This window comes from Emiliania huxleyi (assembly GCF_000372725.1).
Source record: "Emiliania huxleyi CCMP1516 unplaced genomic scaffold EMIHUscaffold_40, whole genome shotgun sequence".
NCBI classification, from domain to species: Eukaryota; Haptophyta; order Isochrysidales; family Noelaerhabdaceae; genus Emiliania; species Emiliania huxleyi.
The window spans coordinates 69085-84515 of record NW_005198965.1 but is presented as its reverse complement, the minus strand read 5'-3'; the positions used below and the strand labels follow the sequence as shown (position 1 = coordinate 84515).

Sequence of the window (15431 nt, the reverse complement as noted above, 5' to 3'; positions counted from 1 at the left end):
ACCCCAGGTTGTACGAGTCCACATGATTCTCCTTGTGCATGTTCATGTCATCTGGAAGAGAGAGCGCACATGTGCCGCATGGCTTTACGTCTGTCGGTCAGTGACAGTGTACTCTGAAAAAGTGAAAACGCATCTCTCTCGAGGGACGAAGGCGGTTTTGCCGCGCACGGCGCGCGGGTGCGGCGCGGTACACAGCGCGTGTCACACGCTCCGGTCACCGCCGACTCGCGGCGACCAAGTCGGCGACCGGTCCCGCCCCCGGTCCCGGAGTCCCGGTCTCCCGGTGCGCGGTGGGGTGCACTCTGTGTGTTCAGCACATAAAGAGTGAGTGGTGTGGCAGCTCACGCGCAAACCGCAATATCGATGAACTTCATATGAACAGTGCTGTGAGGGTGGGCACCTGCGAGAAGTAGACATACGACCGATCCTGAGAACTCATGAGAGTCGTTCACGCGTTGAGCGGAATTGGAGGAGTTTACTCTCTCTCTCTCTCTCTCTCTCTCTCTCTCTCTCTCTCTCTCTCTGTGTGTGTGTGTGTGTGTGTGTGTGTGTGTGTGTGTGTGAGGAGTGTGCCCCGCAAAACCCACGGCCAATGCGCTGAACACTCACCCGCATCACCGCTCGCGCCCCTTGAGCAAGCTCATCGCCCTAGACGCTGCTCGCACGACGTTTGAGCCACCGCCTGCACTTGGCGCGTACCGCTCTGGCAAATCGTCGTGGCGGTTGCTCACTTCTCCGTGCGGCGACGCGGCCATGGCCCGCGAGAGTGCGCCCTCGAGTCCGGCGGACCCTAGTACACGTCGTCCGTCGTCGCTGTCGAGGGCACCGCCAGTGGACAGCAGCGCCTCGAGCACCTACTCGGTTTCAGTGGGGTCATCTCACGTGTGTCCAGCCAGGGAGGCCGCTCTAGGGCGGCAACCTCGCACACAGCGACGGGCACTCTCCAGCTGGCACGGCCGGTCGCCGCGGTCGACGTATCCAGAGCACGCACAAGGCTAGTCGGCATCCCCTCGTGCCACACCGCCAGCCGAGCGGAGTCTTTCAGCGCAGTCGCGGCAGTTGCCGCAGCGACCGCCTCCGCCTCCGCCTCCGCATGCGGTGCTCCCCGCGTCGCGGCGGACGCCTTAACGCGTCGCACCTCGTAAGCATAGGCGAGGAGTGTGAACGCGGGGTGGAACTAGGAGAGAAAGAGAGACCGCCGCCGCCAACTCTAGCATGCGCCGGCGGGTGTGCACAGCGCACCTCGCGCTCAATGGCAGCTTGCTCGTCCAACAAACTTCCCCGCGGTAGCTGTCGCCTCTGCTCGATAGCACGTCTCACGACTGGCAGTGCTCGAGCCACTGTCATCGGTGGCGCCGCGGCTAGGATCGACTCGACGTCGGTGCGAAACGCCGAGTCTTGGAGCGGCGTCGCCTGTTTCGTGCTTGCCGGCCGAGCTTCTGCCGTGACCAAAGGCCGAGCATCTGATGCCGCCACCTCGCCCTCCGCCGTGGCCGCGCGGGTGCCGCCGCCGCGCCCCGATCGCCTCGCGGTGCGAGACACGGCGAGCAAGATGTGTAGCGCTGCCAGGTGGGTCGTCCGGACGTCGCTGGAGTGCTGCTGGAGTGCTGCGCAAGCGGTGGCGGTGCCGTCGGCCTGCAGCAGCGCTCGCAATCCCTATCGAGCGCGTCGAGAGTGATGATCATGGAGCTGGCGGACCCGTCCGATGGCGCCCAGCCAGGCACCGCTTGCGTGCGGCACATCGACGCCAGAAGTGCCAGAGCCGCAGATGTCGTCGCGGCAGCATTGCTCTTGGATAGGCGAACGGCCATGACTGCCGCATCGGCGTCGCAGACGGCGAGGCAGCCGCGCTCCGAGGCGGCAGCGATGGCCTGCGCGCGATGAGGGGTGATCGTTGGAGTGAAGCGTCTTTCGGCTCGGGCAAGGTTCCACTCTGCAGGCGCACCTGCAATGCGGCCGCGCACCATGCGGCTGTCGTTTCGTCGTCGCCAGAAGCTCCTTCGCGAGTCGAGAGAGCGGCCATGACAAGCATAGCCGGCGCACCGGCGGCGCAGGCCGCGTCAGCATCGGCCGATCTGCCCTCCACGAGCACTGCTAGTGTTTGTGACGCGGCTCTGACCACGCGCCTGTCTGCGGCGTGGGCGGCGAGGGCAGACACGACGACAGGTACTCCCCCGTTCCGTGCGACACGTTCGCGGAGGCTGGTACCCTGGCGAGGTCCAAACCCCCCGTATGGCGATACGGCACTGCGCAGGCCTTCCAGCAGCGTCACGCACGCTGCCGCATCATCCACTGTCTTGAGCGCCGCAATGGCCTTCTCCACAGAGAAAGCTGCTCCGGAGCGAGGCGGCGGCGGAGGCGGCAGCGGGAGCGAGGGTGGTGTTACTGGGACGAATAATCGCTCTCGCCAGCAGTGCGTCTGAGTCGCCGCGGCTGGAACCGGGACCGGACTCTCTGCTGCGACGGACACATCGGCAGCCCGCGTTGCTCGCTCTGCCTCCAAAGCGCGCCGCTGCGCCTCGAAGGACGCGACAATCGCCTTCCGCCGCTGCTCAACGGCGAGCTCCGCCTCCTGCTGCCGCGCCACCGCCGCCGCCTTGCTTGTCGCGCCCGCAGCCGCGCGTGCCGCGTCGCCGTTGGGAGGGGTCGGCATGTGTGTGTGCGCCGGTTGCGGCGGCCGTTGGCGAGGCAGAGGCCCGCAGGTTTCACATACAGTTCCGGACGGGCATTAAGAACGCACAGGTTCTTCGCCCAGCCTCAGGTTCTTAGCTAAGTCGGCGGTCCGTCGGGGGCCGAGCCTCAGGTTCTTAACCGGGTGGATGGTTTTTTAAACCGTTTCGGCTTCGATTAAAAATCAATAAATGGGTCTTAAAACAGTTTGGAAGTTTGGAACAGTAAGTTCGCGCATGGCGTGACAAGAGAGTCATTCGCTGCCGTGAGCTGCCCCTGCGGCTGCGGCCGCGGGGGCAGGGGCGCCGGCTGCAGGCGTTGGCCCAGCCTCAGGTTCTTAGGGAGTTCTTAGGGATCCGGCCGAAATATGAGCCTCAGGTTCTTAACGTTAGAGGTTCTTAATGCCCGTCCGGAACTGTATTTTCATCGTGTCACGCTCATCTTTTACACTTTGCAGGCCCACCGTTGTCGGAACTCACCGCGTCCAGTGTATGTGGTGGCTCTTATTTTTTGGCAGTCACCTTCGGCAGCACCACGTTGCCGTTGGAGAAACGGCGGATCGGCGGCTCCCGTGTAGTCCAGCCGAGACGGTACGCCTATCAGTCAATCATCAATCATTAGTAACTGAGATAACAACAGCCGCCCGGCGAGAGCCAGCGATCGCCACGTAATAGCCCATGAGCACCGCCTCGGCGGCATCCGTCTTGAAAGCGCCGACGTGAGCCTCCATCGCCCCAAAGTCGGCGACCACCTGGCGCGCCACTAGCCTCGCCGCTGCTTTGGCGCAGCTCCCCGAGGATCGCTCCTTCCTCGTCAAGAGATGGCGCCGCCACTCGTCGGCAGACACACTCAGCGGCGCTGCGCCGTGTGCCTCGCCCCACGCCTCCCACAATGGCGGGTCTCCACCTTCGATCGCCACGTGCGTGATGGCCCAACGGCGCGGCGCGGCTGCGGAGCTCGTCTGGCCCGCCGCCGCCGCGTTGACATCGGCCTCCCACGAGGCGATGAGCTGCGGCGCCTCCTCCCGCAGCGCCGTCTCGTCTGCAAAGCGAAGCTGCTCGTACCGCAGAAGCTCCCCGTCTGCCGAGAACAGACTCGCACCGCTCCGCAAGCCGAGATCGACTGCTAGGAGCAGCGCACCGACCGCGGCCGCCTCTGTGCCGCGTTCCCCGCCGCGGTCTTGCACGCCCGTCCCGGTCGCCTCGGGAGGAGCCACCGGTTTCGGGCGAATCGGCGAGACTGCGGCGGGCACTGCAGCCACGGCGGCGGCGGCGGCGGCAACTTCGGTGGGTGAGTCAGGCGAGTCGGCGACAAGAGACGCGGTCTCCGCGCCGAGGTCCAGCACCACAGGCCCGTGCACCAACCGGTTTGCTCGGCCGCTGTTCGCGTTTGCGGCATTGATCACGAGCGTCTCCCGCGACGCATGCAGTCCCCGCCCGCCGAAGCGCACGCGCTCGCAGCCGCGCCCCTCGTGGATGTGCCTAGGACCACTCCATGACGTCGGCGTGAAAGGCCGAAAGGCGAGTGCAGACAGTTGCGCCGTCGGGCCGCTCGCCCGCACAGCCACACCCGGGGTGGCGGGGCGGTCCAACGTTCCACGGCGCCGCGCAGCGCAGACGAGCCGGCGCGGTCGCCCGAGTAGGTTCGGTCGAGGATGCGCTTCGGAGGCACGTGGCTGGCTATCAGGTCGCCGGGGGGTACGACAAGGCGGCCGCCTCGGGAGAAGGGGACGAGCGAGAGGGTCCAGCCGCCGATGGTTGCCAGAGTGGGCTGGGTGATGAGCGTGGCGTTGGAGCGCGGGAACGCGACGTTGAACGGGTCGTGGTTGCCGCGCAGGACAAGTTTGTGGTCGAATCGCTGCAACGATAACCAAGCGTCGAAACGCTCGAGAGCCTCGAACCGATGCCGCGCCCCGCCTGTGTGCGGGAGGTATGGGGATGTGGCGAGATGTGGCGAGCAGTGGCGAGATGTGGCGAGGTGAGGCGAGGTGAGGCGAGGTGACGAGGCGTGACGAGGCGAGCATGCGGCGAGATGTGCGCGCCGTCGACAGCAAAATCCCCGAGATGCAGAAGCACGTCCCCCTCTGGCAGAGGGAGGCCCACTGCAGCAACAGCCTCCGCGCTGTTGGCCGCACCGGACGAGCCTCCGGGCGGGCGCGCGGCCGCCGCGTCGCGCCACGCCGCAACTTTGCCTCCCGAAGCGTCTGCCGCCGCAGCTTCCGCGCGGCTCGAGGCGGCGGTGGCCTCGGTCGGCATCCAAGGAAGCAGCGACGCGTCAGTGGTGAGCGCCGCCTCGAAGCCGTGCGTGTCTGACACGACGACGATGCGGAGGGGCGGCGGGGGAGGGGCAGCGGCCGGGGCTGCGGCCGAGGCGACGGCCGATTGTGCACTCCGGGCAGGAACGGATCGTCGCGGGGCGCCGATCCCCTCCGCCGGCGCAGCCGCCCCCGTCCCACCATCCGAAGGGGCGTTGGGAGCATGAGCTGCAGAGAAGCGGCGCGCACCGCCCAGGCTGGTCGCGTGCAAAGCATGGGCTCTGGCTGGCGCCGCGCGCACATCCGCGCCGGCGGGAGAAGGCGTGGCGACTGACTCCACCGCCGCGTCGAGCCGCCGTCGCAATCGCTCCGCGAGCAGCACGCGGTCACCCTGCGAGGGAGGCTCCGAGGAGGGTGCGGGGGAGGGGGAGAGACCGCCGAGCGAGAGAGGGAGGTGAGGCGCGCCGTGAGCTCTCTCCGACCGCTGAGGCGCAGACTGTACTGCCAGCGTGCCAGCAGCCGGTCCTGCTCCCGCCGTCCCATGCCCTCGCCGAGGCCCGCTCCCGGGGCTGCGACGGCGCGCTGCAGTGCCGACGGCCCTCCCAAGCCGGAAGCGCCTCCGGCCTGAGCGGAGTACTTGTCCTTGAGCGACGCGAGCTGGCGGCGCAGCTTGGCACGCTTGCGTGGAGAGACGCGCTTGCGCCGCAGCCGCGCCTCGGCATCGCGAACCGCACCGCCCAGCGCGATCTCGGCCTCCATAATCTCGCTCTCCACAGCATCGGCACCAGCGGCGGCGGCAGCAGGGAGTGTTTCCTCCGAGGCCACCTCCTCCGCGGCTGCCCAGGGGAACCCGCCTGCCGAGCCGTCCCCGCCGTTCTCCTTTTGCGCACGAGCAAGGTCTTCGATGAAAGAGGAGGGGGAGATGATGCCGAGCTTGTTCACGCTGTCGCGTGCGGCAGCGCGGCAACGCTGGGTGAGTTCGCGGTCCGCGGTGACGACGAGAACGTCAGTGCGCAGCTGACGCGTCGCGAATGAGACGTCTCGCGCAATCACGTCGTCTGCCTTGAGGCGCTGTCCCGCAAAGATCACAGCCAACCCCTGCCGCTCCAGCCAGAATGCCGAGGGTAGGCTGCCGTGATCGACGACCAGCGACACCGCACCACGTAGGCGGCGGTGCGCAGCCCAATGGGTCGCGCGCTCGAGCAGCTCGTCGTGGCTGAGCTCGAACCCAGACTTGCCGCGGACATTCTCGACGTCAACGAGGACGAGCGCGCCAGTCGCAGCTGCCGAGGCGAGGCGAGGAGGGAGCCCGGTCCGGCGAGACGCTGAAAGGAGCGGCGGCGGTGAGCGAAGCGGTCTTGCAAATTCCTTGAGCGACGATGAGTGACCGGCTATGAGCGAGGCGGCCGCCAGAGGCACGAGCAGCGGGAGCAACATGAGAGGCGAACCGGCGGCGGAGCGCTGCCCGGCACCGCTCCTGCGGCGCGTCGGCAGCGGGCCCGGCACCGCTCCTGGCACCGCTCCGGCGTGTCGGCAGCGGAGTGGGTTGCAGTTTTTTCTTTTTGAGCTCGACTTCGTTGTTTATAGGAACAAGCGAAGGCACACACGACATGACGCCAAACACACGATTGCACGCACCGCACCGCACCTCGCACCCGCGCCCGCCGCCCCCCCGACCCCCGCCCCGCCTAGGTGGGAGAGAGATGAGGAGACGATGGGACAGCGAAGGAGGAGCACGAGCACGTATGGGTTTGCCCTCTGGCTGCGCCGGCAGCTCGAAGCCGCGCTCTCGCGCCCCTGCGGCCGCTCCAGTCGCGAGAGCAGCATATACGTTTTGCTGTGCAGGCTCGCCGCGGATTTGGCAGCGCGGATGCTCGCCCGGCCGGTCGGCCCTCGAGACCTCACAGTGGCGGCCGCCTCTGACAGCGGCGGCAGCCTCCCAAGCTGGCCACGCATCATGCTGCGCTTCGCGGCAATCGCGTAACGGGAGGCTCGCTGGCTTTTTGTGGCTTTTTGGACGGCTTTTTTGGATTCTCCCGCCCTCCAACCCCTCTCTTGGGTTTTTTTCTTTTTCGTGCTATGCTTACGAACCGTTCATCAAAGTGGGGTGAAGGGCTCGAGGTGAAGCGTGAAGGTGATCTTGGCGTTGCTCTCTCTCTGAACAAGCTCGTAACAGCAAGTGACAAGTGTGGTCACAAGTGCGCACCGCGACCGACGGACCGCTGCGAGGCCCATTATAAGCAGATCGGCGGTTCTACCATTCTACACGACGCGCGCGCCCCGCGAGAGCGAGTGAGTAGACCACTCTGGCCGTGACGACGCCGCTGCCGGCCCTTCTACCGTCCGGCGAAAGGCGGTGTCCTGGATGACGCCGATGCACGGGCGGTCGCCGATTCCGTAGGGATCGGTCGAGCTCATCGCCCGCGCGCACCTGAGCGGGGCGAAGGGAGGAGCCAGATGGGAGGGCGGCATGGGAACCCGCGATGAAGCGCGATCTCGGCGCACCACGATTTGAGCGGAGGCACAAACCGTCCTTGCGGAGGAGTGACGTAGCGCGAGCGTTTGCGCGCCTCAGGGCCCAGATCGGGCGGCCTCTCCTTGTCCCAAACGAGCATACGACCGCGCGCAGCCTGAGGGAAGGAATGGCACAGTGCAGTTGCGATGAATGGCACGGCTCGGTCTTGGCAGGGCGATATCCTTGCACGTCTGCCCGCCAAGCTGGTACTGCTCCATTCGCACATTTGGGGCGCCGCTGCTGAGGCGGTCCGAGAAAAGGTTGCCGTCTCCGACCTGTGTGTGCGTCGTAATGGTGGGCCGGGGACGGACATACGCGGTGTCTTGCATGCAACGCACGTGGTACGGGTCGAGAAAGACTTGCGAGGGAACCGACTCGCTCTGCCGCTTTAGCGCCGCGTCGTTGGAGCCCTCGCGCGGCCTGAGGGAGGGGGATGGATGCGATGTTTGTGGGAAAGGAGGCAAGCAGCCGTAGATGGCAATCAGGATGCCGCGTCGAAAAGCAGCCGCCGCGCATGGTCGCCACTCTCCTCCCGGTGGACATTTTGTGCAGCGCGTCGAGGCCGACCAGATCGCTGGGCGCCTGCCGCGTCGTGGGGAGGTGGAAGGATGGGGGAGTAAGGGGACGGTTTGCTCGGGTGTGTACGTGGGGCGAAGGGTGGCCTCCAGGTCGATCGTGTGGGACCGCAGGTTGGCGGCGCACTTGCCCTGGTGCTTGAAGTAGGTGCTCATATCGAGGATGTACGAAATATACAGTGGCCGGGGGATAGCACGCGCACAACCTCTCTCGCACGCGCAGCAGCACGGTCGCGCAGCCCCACCTGCACTGAGGATGACAACCAAACAACTCAGTCAGGATGTAACGTACGTTGCGATCGGCAAGCAGTCAGTCAGTCAGTGTTACACACCTCCTAGCATGGAGGACGGGCCCACACGCACACACACGCTGCACACGATCGGCTCGGGAGCCGACACGAGGCACACTGTCACCGGCTGTAGCACCGGGTCCGGACTGCGAGAGAGATTTTTATTAACCAACAAGAAATCACGACTCTCACAGTGATTTGGGCTCGGCAGCTTGTTAGCCCTCAGCCGAAGCTGGGGCCGGTCCCGTAGCCGAGAGTGCCCGCGCCGATGAGTTCGACGCGGTCGGGGGGGCCTGCGGAGAGGCCAGCGAGTTGGCGATCGCTGTACTTCTCTTCCGGACTGCTGGATGGACACACACAGCACACAGCTCACAGGACAGCTCACTCACGAGGTGGGGAAAATATAGTGAGGTTCTCATGGGACTGACGCGGGAGAAGAAAGGTGGAGCACAGGGATGGGGACACAGAACTCACGAACTGAGTTCAAGAAGAAAGAATCATCTCTGAGTTCCCACCCCGCGCCGGGGGCGGTGGCGCGCGATCGGCAAGCACACGAAAGAAATCTGTACCGCCCAAGTTAGCAGATCGCGACACAGAGCTCGCACAGAATCACAGCGGGAGGAAAGCGGCGAGGCGCAATTCCAGGTGTCGTTTGGAGATCGCGCTTATTCTCTTTTCAAGGGTGGGGAAGGTACCCTGAACGAGTTGGTAGCCACCACTTCTCGGAGGCGTCCAGATGAGAGCAGCGCGCTTATCCTCCAGGAGAGGCCTTTGCGCCGCGCCGCTGGCGTGCCGGCGCCCCTTCAGCCGCAGTCTCCGGCCGCCGGCGCGGCTGCTCTGTTCCGAGCCCCCAAAGCCGCCTCCGGCGTTCCGCAATTTCGCGCCCCGCACCAAGGGCTCCGCGGCAGAGAAGGGCGCGGACGGGGTGCACGCGCGGTCGGAGGGCGGCGGCGGCGGCGGCAGCAGCGGCGGTGGCGGAGGAGGTGGCAACGGCGGCGGCGGATGGCCCTCTGCGTCGCAGCTCGCCAATTTTGCGGCGACGTCCGCCGGGCTGGGTCTCGCGACCTTTGTAATCTTTGGCGGGCGGGGGGAGGGCGGCGGCGGTGCGCAGAAGGAGATATCGATGCAGCACTTCATGTCCAACATGCTCGCCACCGGCCGCGTCGGGTGCGCCGCGCGCCAGCCCACGCCCAGCCTCCCCGGCCCCCGCCTGCCACCGCCACACTGCACTGGCGCAGGCGGCTCGTGGTGGTCAACGGGACCATCGTGCGGGTACATCTGTACGAGTCGTCGCAGTCGGCGGCGGCGGAGCCCGGCTTTGAGCTGCAGCAGCCACTCGCGCCCCTCGCCTCTGCGGTGCCCGACAAGCCCGCCGAGTTTTACTTCACGATTGGCTCGCTCGACTCGTTTGAGGAGCGGCCGAGAGGGCGGCGCGGAATGAGCCGTGAGCGGCGTCTCTCCACGCGTCTTCTTGCCGTCAACAGGAGCGGCTCGAGGCGGCGCAGAACGAGCTCGGCGTGCCGCTGCGCGACCACGTCCCCGTCGCCTTCGTCTCGCAGCGCTCCTGGGCGTCGGAGGCCGCCTCCGTCCCCGCCACGCCTCACTCCCCTCCCCCTGCTTCGCCCTCCCCGCCACCCCCACCTCCCCTCCCTGCCCGCCCCACCTCCCCTCCCCCCCCTTCCCTCAGGCGGGTCGCTACGTCCCCTCCCTCCTCCTCATCGGCTTCCTCGTCGCAATGTCGCGCGGCGCGCTCGGCGGTACAGGACGCCTCCGAGACGCCTCCACCCTCCCGCACCGACATCTCCCACCCTTCCGCCCCTCCTCCGTCCCCTCCTCCCGCCCCTCCTCCCGCCCCTGCCCCGGCCACGCGCCGCCCCTCCCCCCGCCCCTCCCCCCCGCACCACGGGCTCCCCACCACCCCGTGGCGTGAGATCTATCCAGCTCTCGCCCCACCCCGCGCCTCGCCGCGTCTCCACACCGCCTCACGAGACCAGCGGCTGGGCTCCCCTCGCCGCACGACCAGCTGCGCCCACCCGCGCCCTCCTGGCGCGCCGCCAGGCGGGATTGGCGGCATGGGCGGCGGCGGAGGCCTCTTCAACGTCGGCAAGTCGAAGGCGATCAAGGCGTCCAAGGTGCAGACGCGCTTCAAGGACGTCGCTGGGCTGCAAGAGTCCAAGGCCGAGGTGATGGAGTTTGTCGATATCCTCCAGAACCCGGAGCGGTGCGGCAGCGCCGCTCCCGCTCCCGCCTCCTCTGCTCCCGCTCCCTTCCTCATCCTCTCGCCGCCGCCGCCGCCGCCGCCACCTCCGCCGCCTCCGGCTGCCCCCCCCCCCCCCCCTGCTGCCCCCTCCCCTCCCCACCCGCCCGCCCTCCCCTCTCCTTCCCTCCCCCCCCGCCCACCCGCCCTCATCTCCCCGCCCCGGCCGCAGGTACACCAAGCTCGGCGCAAAGATCCCCAAGGGGGCTCTGCTCGTCGGCCCGCCCGGCTGCGGAAAGACGCTGCTCGCAAAGGCGACCGCCGGCGAGTCGAAGGCGCCCTTCTACTCCATCTCCGGCTCCGACTTCATCGAGATGTTCGTCGGCGTCGGGCCGGCGCGCGTGCGCGACCTCTTCGCGCAGGCGCGCGCCAACGCGCCCTGCCTCATCTTCATCGACGAGATCGACGCAGTCGGCCGCGCGCGCGGCAAGGGCGGCTTCAACGGAGGCAACGACGAGCGCGAGAACACGCTCAACCAGCTGCTGATCGAGCTCGACGGCTTCTCGCCCTCGTCGGGCGAGTCGCCAGCCCTTGCCGCCCCGCCGCGCCCTCGCCGCCTTGCCAGCACCGCCGCGCCGTCGGCGCCCCGCCACCGCTGCACCCGCCGTGCCCGCCCGCCGTGCCGCCTCCCGCCCGCCTCCCGCCCGCCTTTTCCCGCCCACTCCACGACCACAGGCGCAGTCGTGCATGGCCACGAGATGTCCAAACGCGATGTGACATGGTCCCGCAGGCATCGTCGTCCTCGCGGGCACCAACCGCGCCGACGTTCTCGACCCCGCGCTGCTGCGGCCGGGCCGGTTCGACCGCCAGATCGTCGTCGACAAGCCCGACATCACCGGCCGCGCAGAGATCTTCCGCGTCCACCTCGGCGCGCAGATGCGAGATGCGGCCCGAGATCTGGCCCAGACACCTAGCCCAGTTCTCGAGCGTCCGACTCTCGGCGCGCACTCGTGGAGAGGCGAGGCGGCGCGGCGCTCGCCGTGTTCGTCGCTCACGCCCTCTGCCCCCCCCGCCCAGGCGCGCTCAAGCTCGACGCCGACTCGGAGTCGTGGTCCCAAAAGATGGCCGCCCTCACGCCCGGCTTCTCGGGCGCCGAGATCGCCAACGTGTGCAACGAGGCGGCGCTCATCGCGGCGCGGCGGAGCGAGAGCGTCGTCACCGCAGAGTGCTTCGACGCGGCGATCGACCGCGTCATCGCCGGCATCGAGAAGAAGGACCTCACCATCGACCCGTACGAGCGGCGCGTCGTCGCCTTCCACGAGGCGGGGCACGCCCTCTGCGGCTGGCTGCTCGAGCACGCCGACCCGGTGATGAAGGTGCCCATCGTGCCGCAATGCTGCCCCTCGCCCCAGCCCTCGCCCCTCACCTGCCCCCTCCCCCGGCGGTGAAGGTGTCCATCGTGCCGCGCGGCCAGTCCGCCCTCGGCTACTCGCAGTCCCTCCCGCGCGACGTGCCGCTCTACACCGAGGGCCAGCTCGACGACATGATGTGCATGGCGCTGGGAGGGAGGGCCGCAGAGCAGGTGGCGCCGCCCCACCCCCTCTGCGCCCCGCCGTCCCCCCGCTCGCCTGTCTACCCGCGCCGACCCCCCTCGCCGCCCTCGCCCGCCGCGCCGCCCTCGCCGCCACCTCTCCGCTCACGAGCCCCCCCCCCCCCCCCCCGCCGCCCACCCACCCGCCCGCAGGTGACCGTGTACGGCCTCTCGTCGCGCGTCGGCCCGCTCTCGTTTGGGCAGCAGGAGGAGTCCAACACGCTCTACCGCCCCTACTCCGAGAAGACGGCGCGCGTGATCGACGAGGAGGTGTCCAAGATCATCGACGCGTCCTACGAGCGCGCCGTGTCGCTGCTCACCGAGCACCGCGACAAGCTCACCGCCCTGGCCGAGTCGCTGCTCGAGAAGGAGGTGATCGGCTCGGACGACCTGATCCGCGTGCTCGGCGAGCGGCCCTTTTCAAAGTCGGTCGACTACGATGAGTTTGTCAACGCCTCGTGGAAGCGGAAGCTTGAGACGGCGGACGACGCGGGCGAGGACGCCGGAGGGGGCGGCGGCGGCGGGAGCGGCGGTGGCGGCGGCGAGGAGCTGCCGCCGGCACAGGCGGCCGCGTGAGGAGAGAGGACAGAGCTTTTGGAGGTGCGTCGAGATTTTGGCGGGAGGGCGGCGCGGCTGTGGTACGGGCGAGGCGCGGGTCGTCGGAGACCGCATGTGACTGTACTGTTGTCGGTGGGCGTGCGCGCGCTGTGGGTGTTGCGGCGGTGTTGCAAGAGCGGGGAACCCGGGCCGGTGGCGAGAGGGGTGGGTGCGCTGACGGCACTGTGCTGTCCCGACCGCTCCCGCGTGAAGCCGGACTCTCACAACACACAGGCGTCAGGCCGCATGTGCGGCGCGTGGTGTTGCGCTGATAATAAGTTGAACGGCACGATACGACTGACGGACACAAGACAGTGGTACATAAATTGACGGGCTCGCGAGAATCACGCGATGCGGGCGAGAGATGTGCGCGTCGCACCGCAGTCCGCACGCACGACGCACCCACTGCTGCTGAGGGCGAGACCGAGAGAGGCCACGCCGCCCATCGCGGCGCGCGGAACGGCGCACGCACCGCCCGAGCGCCGCGGCCGGGAGGCACGTGCGGCGTGGATTGGGGCACGGAAGTTGCCAGCTGGGAAGAGACCACACGGTTGAGTAGGAGGAGAGGCGCTGAGAGTAGCTAAGTTGATGTCCGCCAGACGCTGCGGCGGCGGCCCTCGCCGCCGCGCGCGCACAGAAGTCGGGCGGGGAGAGGGCTCATCGCTCAATGTTGACGTGCAGCTCTGGGGCGCCGCCCTCATACTCGCGCGCAATGTCGTCCACCGTGTTGAGCTTGCTCTTCTTTGGCACGCAGCACGGGCAAAAGGTGGCGCAGTAGAGGTACTTGAAGATGTGCGAGGGCGCCTCAACCACCCAGCTGGCTATCAGGCCGTAGACCGCCTGGAAACCGGCGTCGGCGGCCTTGGGCCTCGTGGCGGCCCAGTAGACGGTGGCGGTCATGAAGAAGACGGTTACCATCTGGCGGCGGGCGAGGAAAAGTTGTGTATGTTCTCATTCGGCGCCGGGCGGTGGGTGGGCAGGCTGGAGGGTGCGTGGCGGGTCCGAGCGCGGCGCGCGCCTCGAGCAGGCACTTCATGTCTGACAGGAAGCCCTGGGCGCACTTGAACATGAAGGTGGCGGGCGTCACGATGAGGATGGTGAGTCCGAGGCTGGCCATCTGGCTCTTCCAGTCGTCGACGCCCACGTACTCTGCCGTCAGCATGCCCGTCGCAATGGCCGCCGTCGTCGTGAAGCCGAAGAGCGCAGCGCGGTCCCGCACCGGCTTGCCTGCGTGCGAGCAAGAGGTGGGTTGCCGTGCGCGGAGGAGCGTGCGCGGCTAGGCGGCGCGGGGTCGCTGCCCTTTTTTTGGAAGAACATGCCGAGGAGCGAGTGGTTCAAGGCAACGTACTCGCAGAGATTGACCTTGTCGTCCTTGCTGCCGCCAAAGACGTACTCGGGGTCGGGCTTGGTCTCCATGGCTGCTGCTGATTTAGGAGCAAAGGGTCGTTGAGGCTTCGCGTGAGGCTTCGCGGGGACGTGCGTGCGCTCAGACCCAGTCCGGCCGCTGGCAGCCCGTGCGGCACAAGTCTGCAACCGCAACGCTTGCCAGGGCGGAGCGGTGTCGCGCCGCTGGCGATCAATCCGTCGTGATGGCATACCGCATCGGTGAGCACAGCTACACCGTATCCGTCAGGCATGGCTCACTCGAGCAGAGGAACCAGCAGTATGGCACCGTCCGGCGCCTTCGAAAATCGAGACGCCTCCCTCTGTCCATCATCATCATGGCGGTCGTCATGGCGATTGCAGCCTGTGCAGCTGAAAGGTGCAGGGGCTGGTGGGCGGCCGTCGCACTCAGATATGCAGGCTTGTTCTCGGCAGCCGCACTTAGGCATGTCGGAGCGTGGTTGGCCGTGGTAGTGAGGTTGACATGGGAGTGGGCGCCTCTCGTGCTGAAGTGGTTGGGCGAGGCGCTGCTATGGCTCGTGGTCGCAATCTGCTGGTTGGCGGCGGCGGTACTCAGGCATGCAGGACAGCTGTCGGCAGCCGCACTCAAGCATGCAGGATCGTTGTCGGCCGTGGCGGCGACCGCGGTGAGCCACGCATGGGCGTGGGCTCCTCCCGTGATGACGTGGATCAACCTGAAGCGGCAAGACGTGTGCGGCGACGACTCGTGCTGGGTGAAGGCCATCCTGGCGTGCCTCGATCTGCTAAGGGCTGGAGTCATGAGCTTGCATCAGGGCTGCGTCGTGTGGACACCGTCGTGCCCCATGCTGACGACGGCAGCCGTGGTCTTCCTCGTGGGTGTGCTCTGTCATCGGGTATTGGGCCTCATACGGGACGTCATGCTTGGCGCGCAACTCCCATGGGCCTCAATGACCATGAGTGGCACGATCATGTACCACGGAACAACTGCAAGCAGAGCGCGCTCGATCGTCTCTAACGGCTTCCGCCCGTCGAGCAGTGGCATGCTCGGGCCAGGGGTCTACGCGTCGCGGGACATCAGAAAGGCTCGTCAGTACGGCGATGGCACAATGCTCACGTTGCGTGTCTCCATCGGCAACGTCAGGGTGATTCGCCGAGGGAGCGAGCGGGGCGGCCAGTGGCAATCCACTTCGTCGTGGCGGGGAAAGTACGACAGCGCCTGGGTGAAGCCAGGAGTGCAGCCGAGCGGCGAGGAGCACTGCATCCGAGACCCCAGGCGCATAGCCATCGTAGGTGTCCGACACTCATCGTGAGAACGCTGGAGATGATTTGTCTTTGAAGGCTTCTTCCACTCGTGCGATCCCTCTCTTAATCAGTTCG

At 67.3% G+C, this 15431-nt stretch overlaps 3 protein-coding genes across 3 annotated transcripts; 2 read left to right on the top strand and 1 right to left on the bottom strand.

Annotated features, from left to right (window-relative positions):
* Positions 1–3173: 3173 nt before the first annotated feature.
* On the bottom strand, positions 3174–8170 carry EMIHUDRAFT_209646 (hypothetical protein; the record flags this gene model as incomplete). The annotated part of the gene is made up of 12 exons (XM_005770088.1): positions 3174–3266; positions 3338–3871; positions 4016–4151; positions 4232–4563; positions 4857–4978; positions 5407–6207; positions 6313–6401; positions 6825–7006; positions 7265–7355; positions 7430–7554; positions 7751–7859; positions 8085–8170. The coding sequence occupies 12 exons, from the start codon at positions 8168–8170 to the stop codon at positions 3174–3176; spliced, it is 2700 nt and encodes an 899-aa protein (XP_005770145.1).
* A 1615-nt stretch (positions 8171–9785) lies between these two features.
* Positions 9786–12668, top strand: EMIHUDRAFT_65828 (ATP-dependent metalloprotease FtsH; the record flags this gene model as incomplete). Its single annotated transcript, XM_005770087.1, has 9 exons — positions 9786–9890; positions 9992–10061; positions 10363–10525; positions 10734–11081; positions 11260–11261; positions 11292–11419; positions 11590–11877; positions 11952–12131; positions 12246–12668. Coding segments are annotated over 9 exons (1707 nt in total), but the record flags the coding sequence as incomplete, so codon positions are not given.
* Positions 12669–14278: 1610 nt separating this feature from the next.
* On the top strand, positions 14279–15364 carry EMIHUDRAFT_209643 (hypothetical protein; the record flags this gene model as incomplete). The annotated part of the gene is made up of 2 exons (XM_005770086.1): positions 14279–14451; positions 14518–15364. 2 exons carry the CDS (start codon positions 14279–14281, stop codon positions 15362–15364), a joined length of 1020 nt encoding a protein of 339 aa, XP_005770143.1.
* Between the last annotated feature and the right edge of the window lie 67 nt (positions 15365–15431).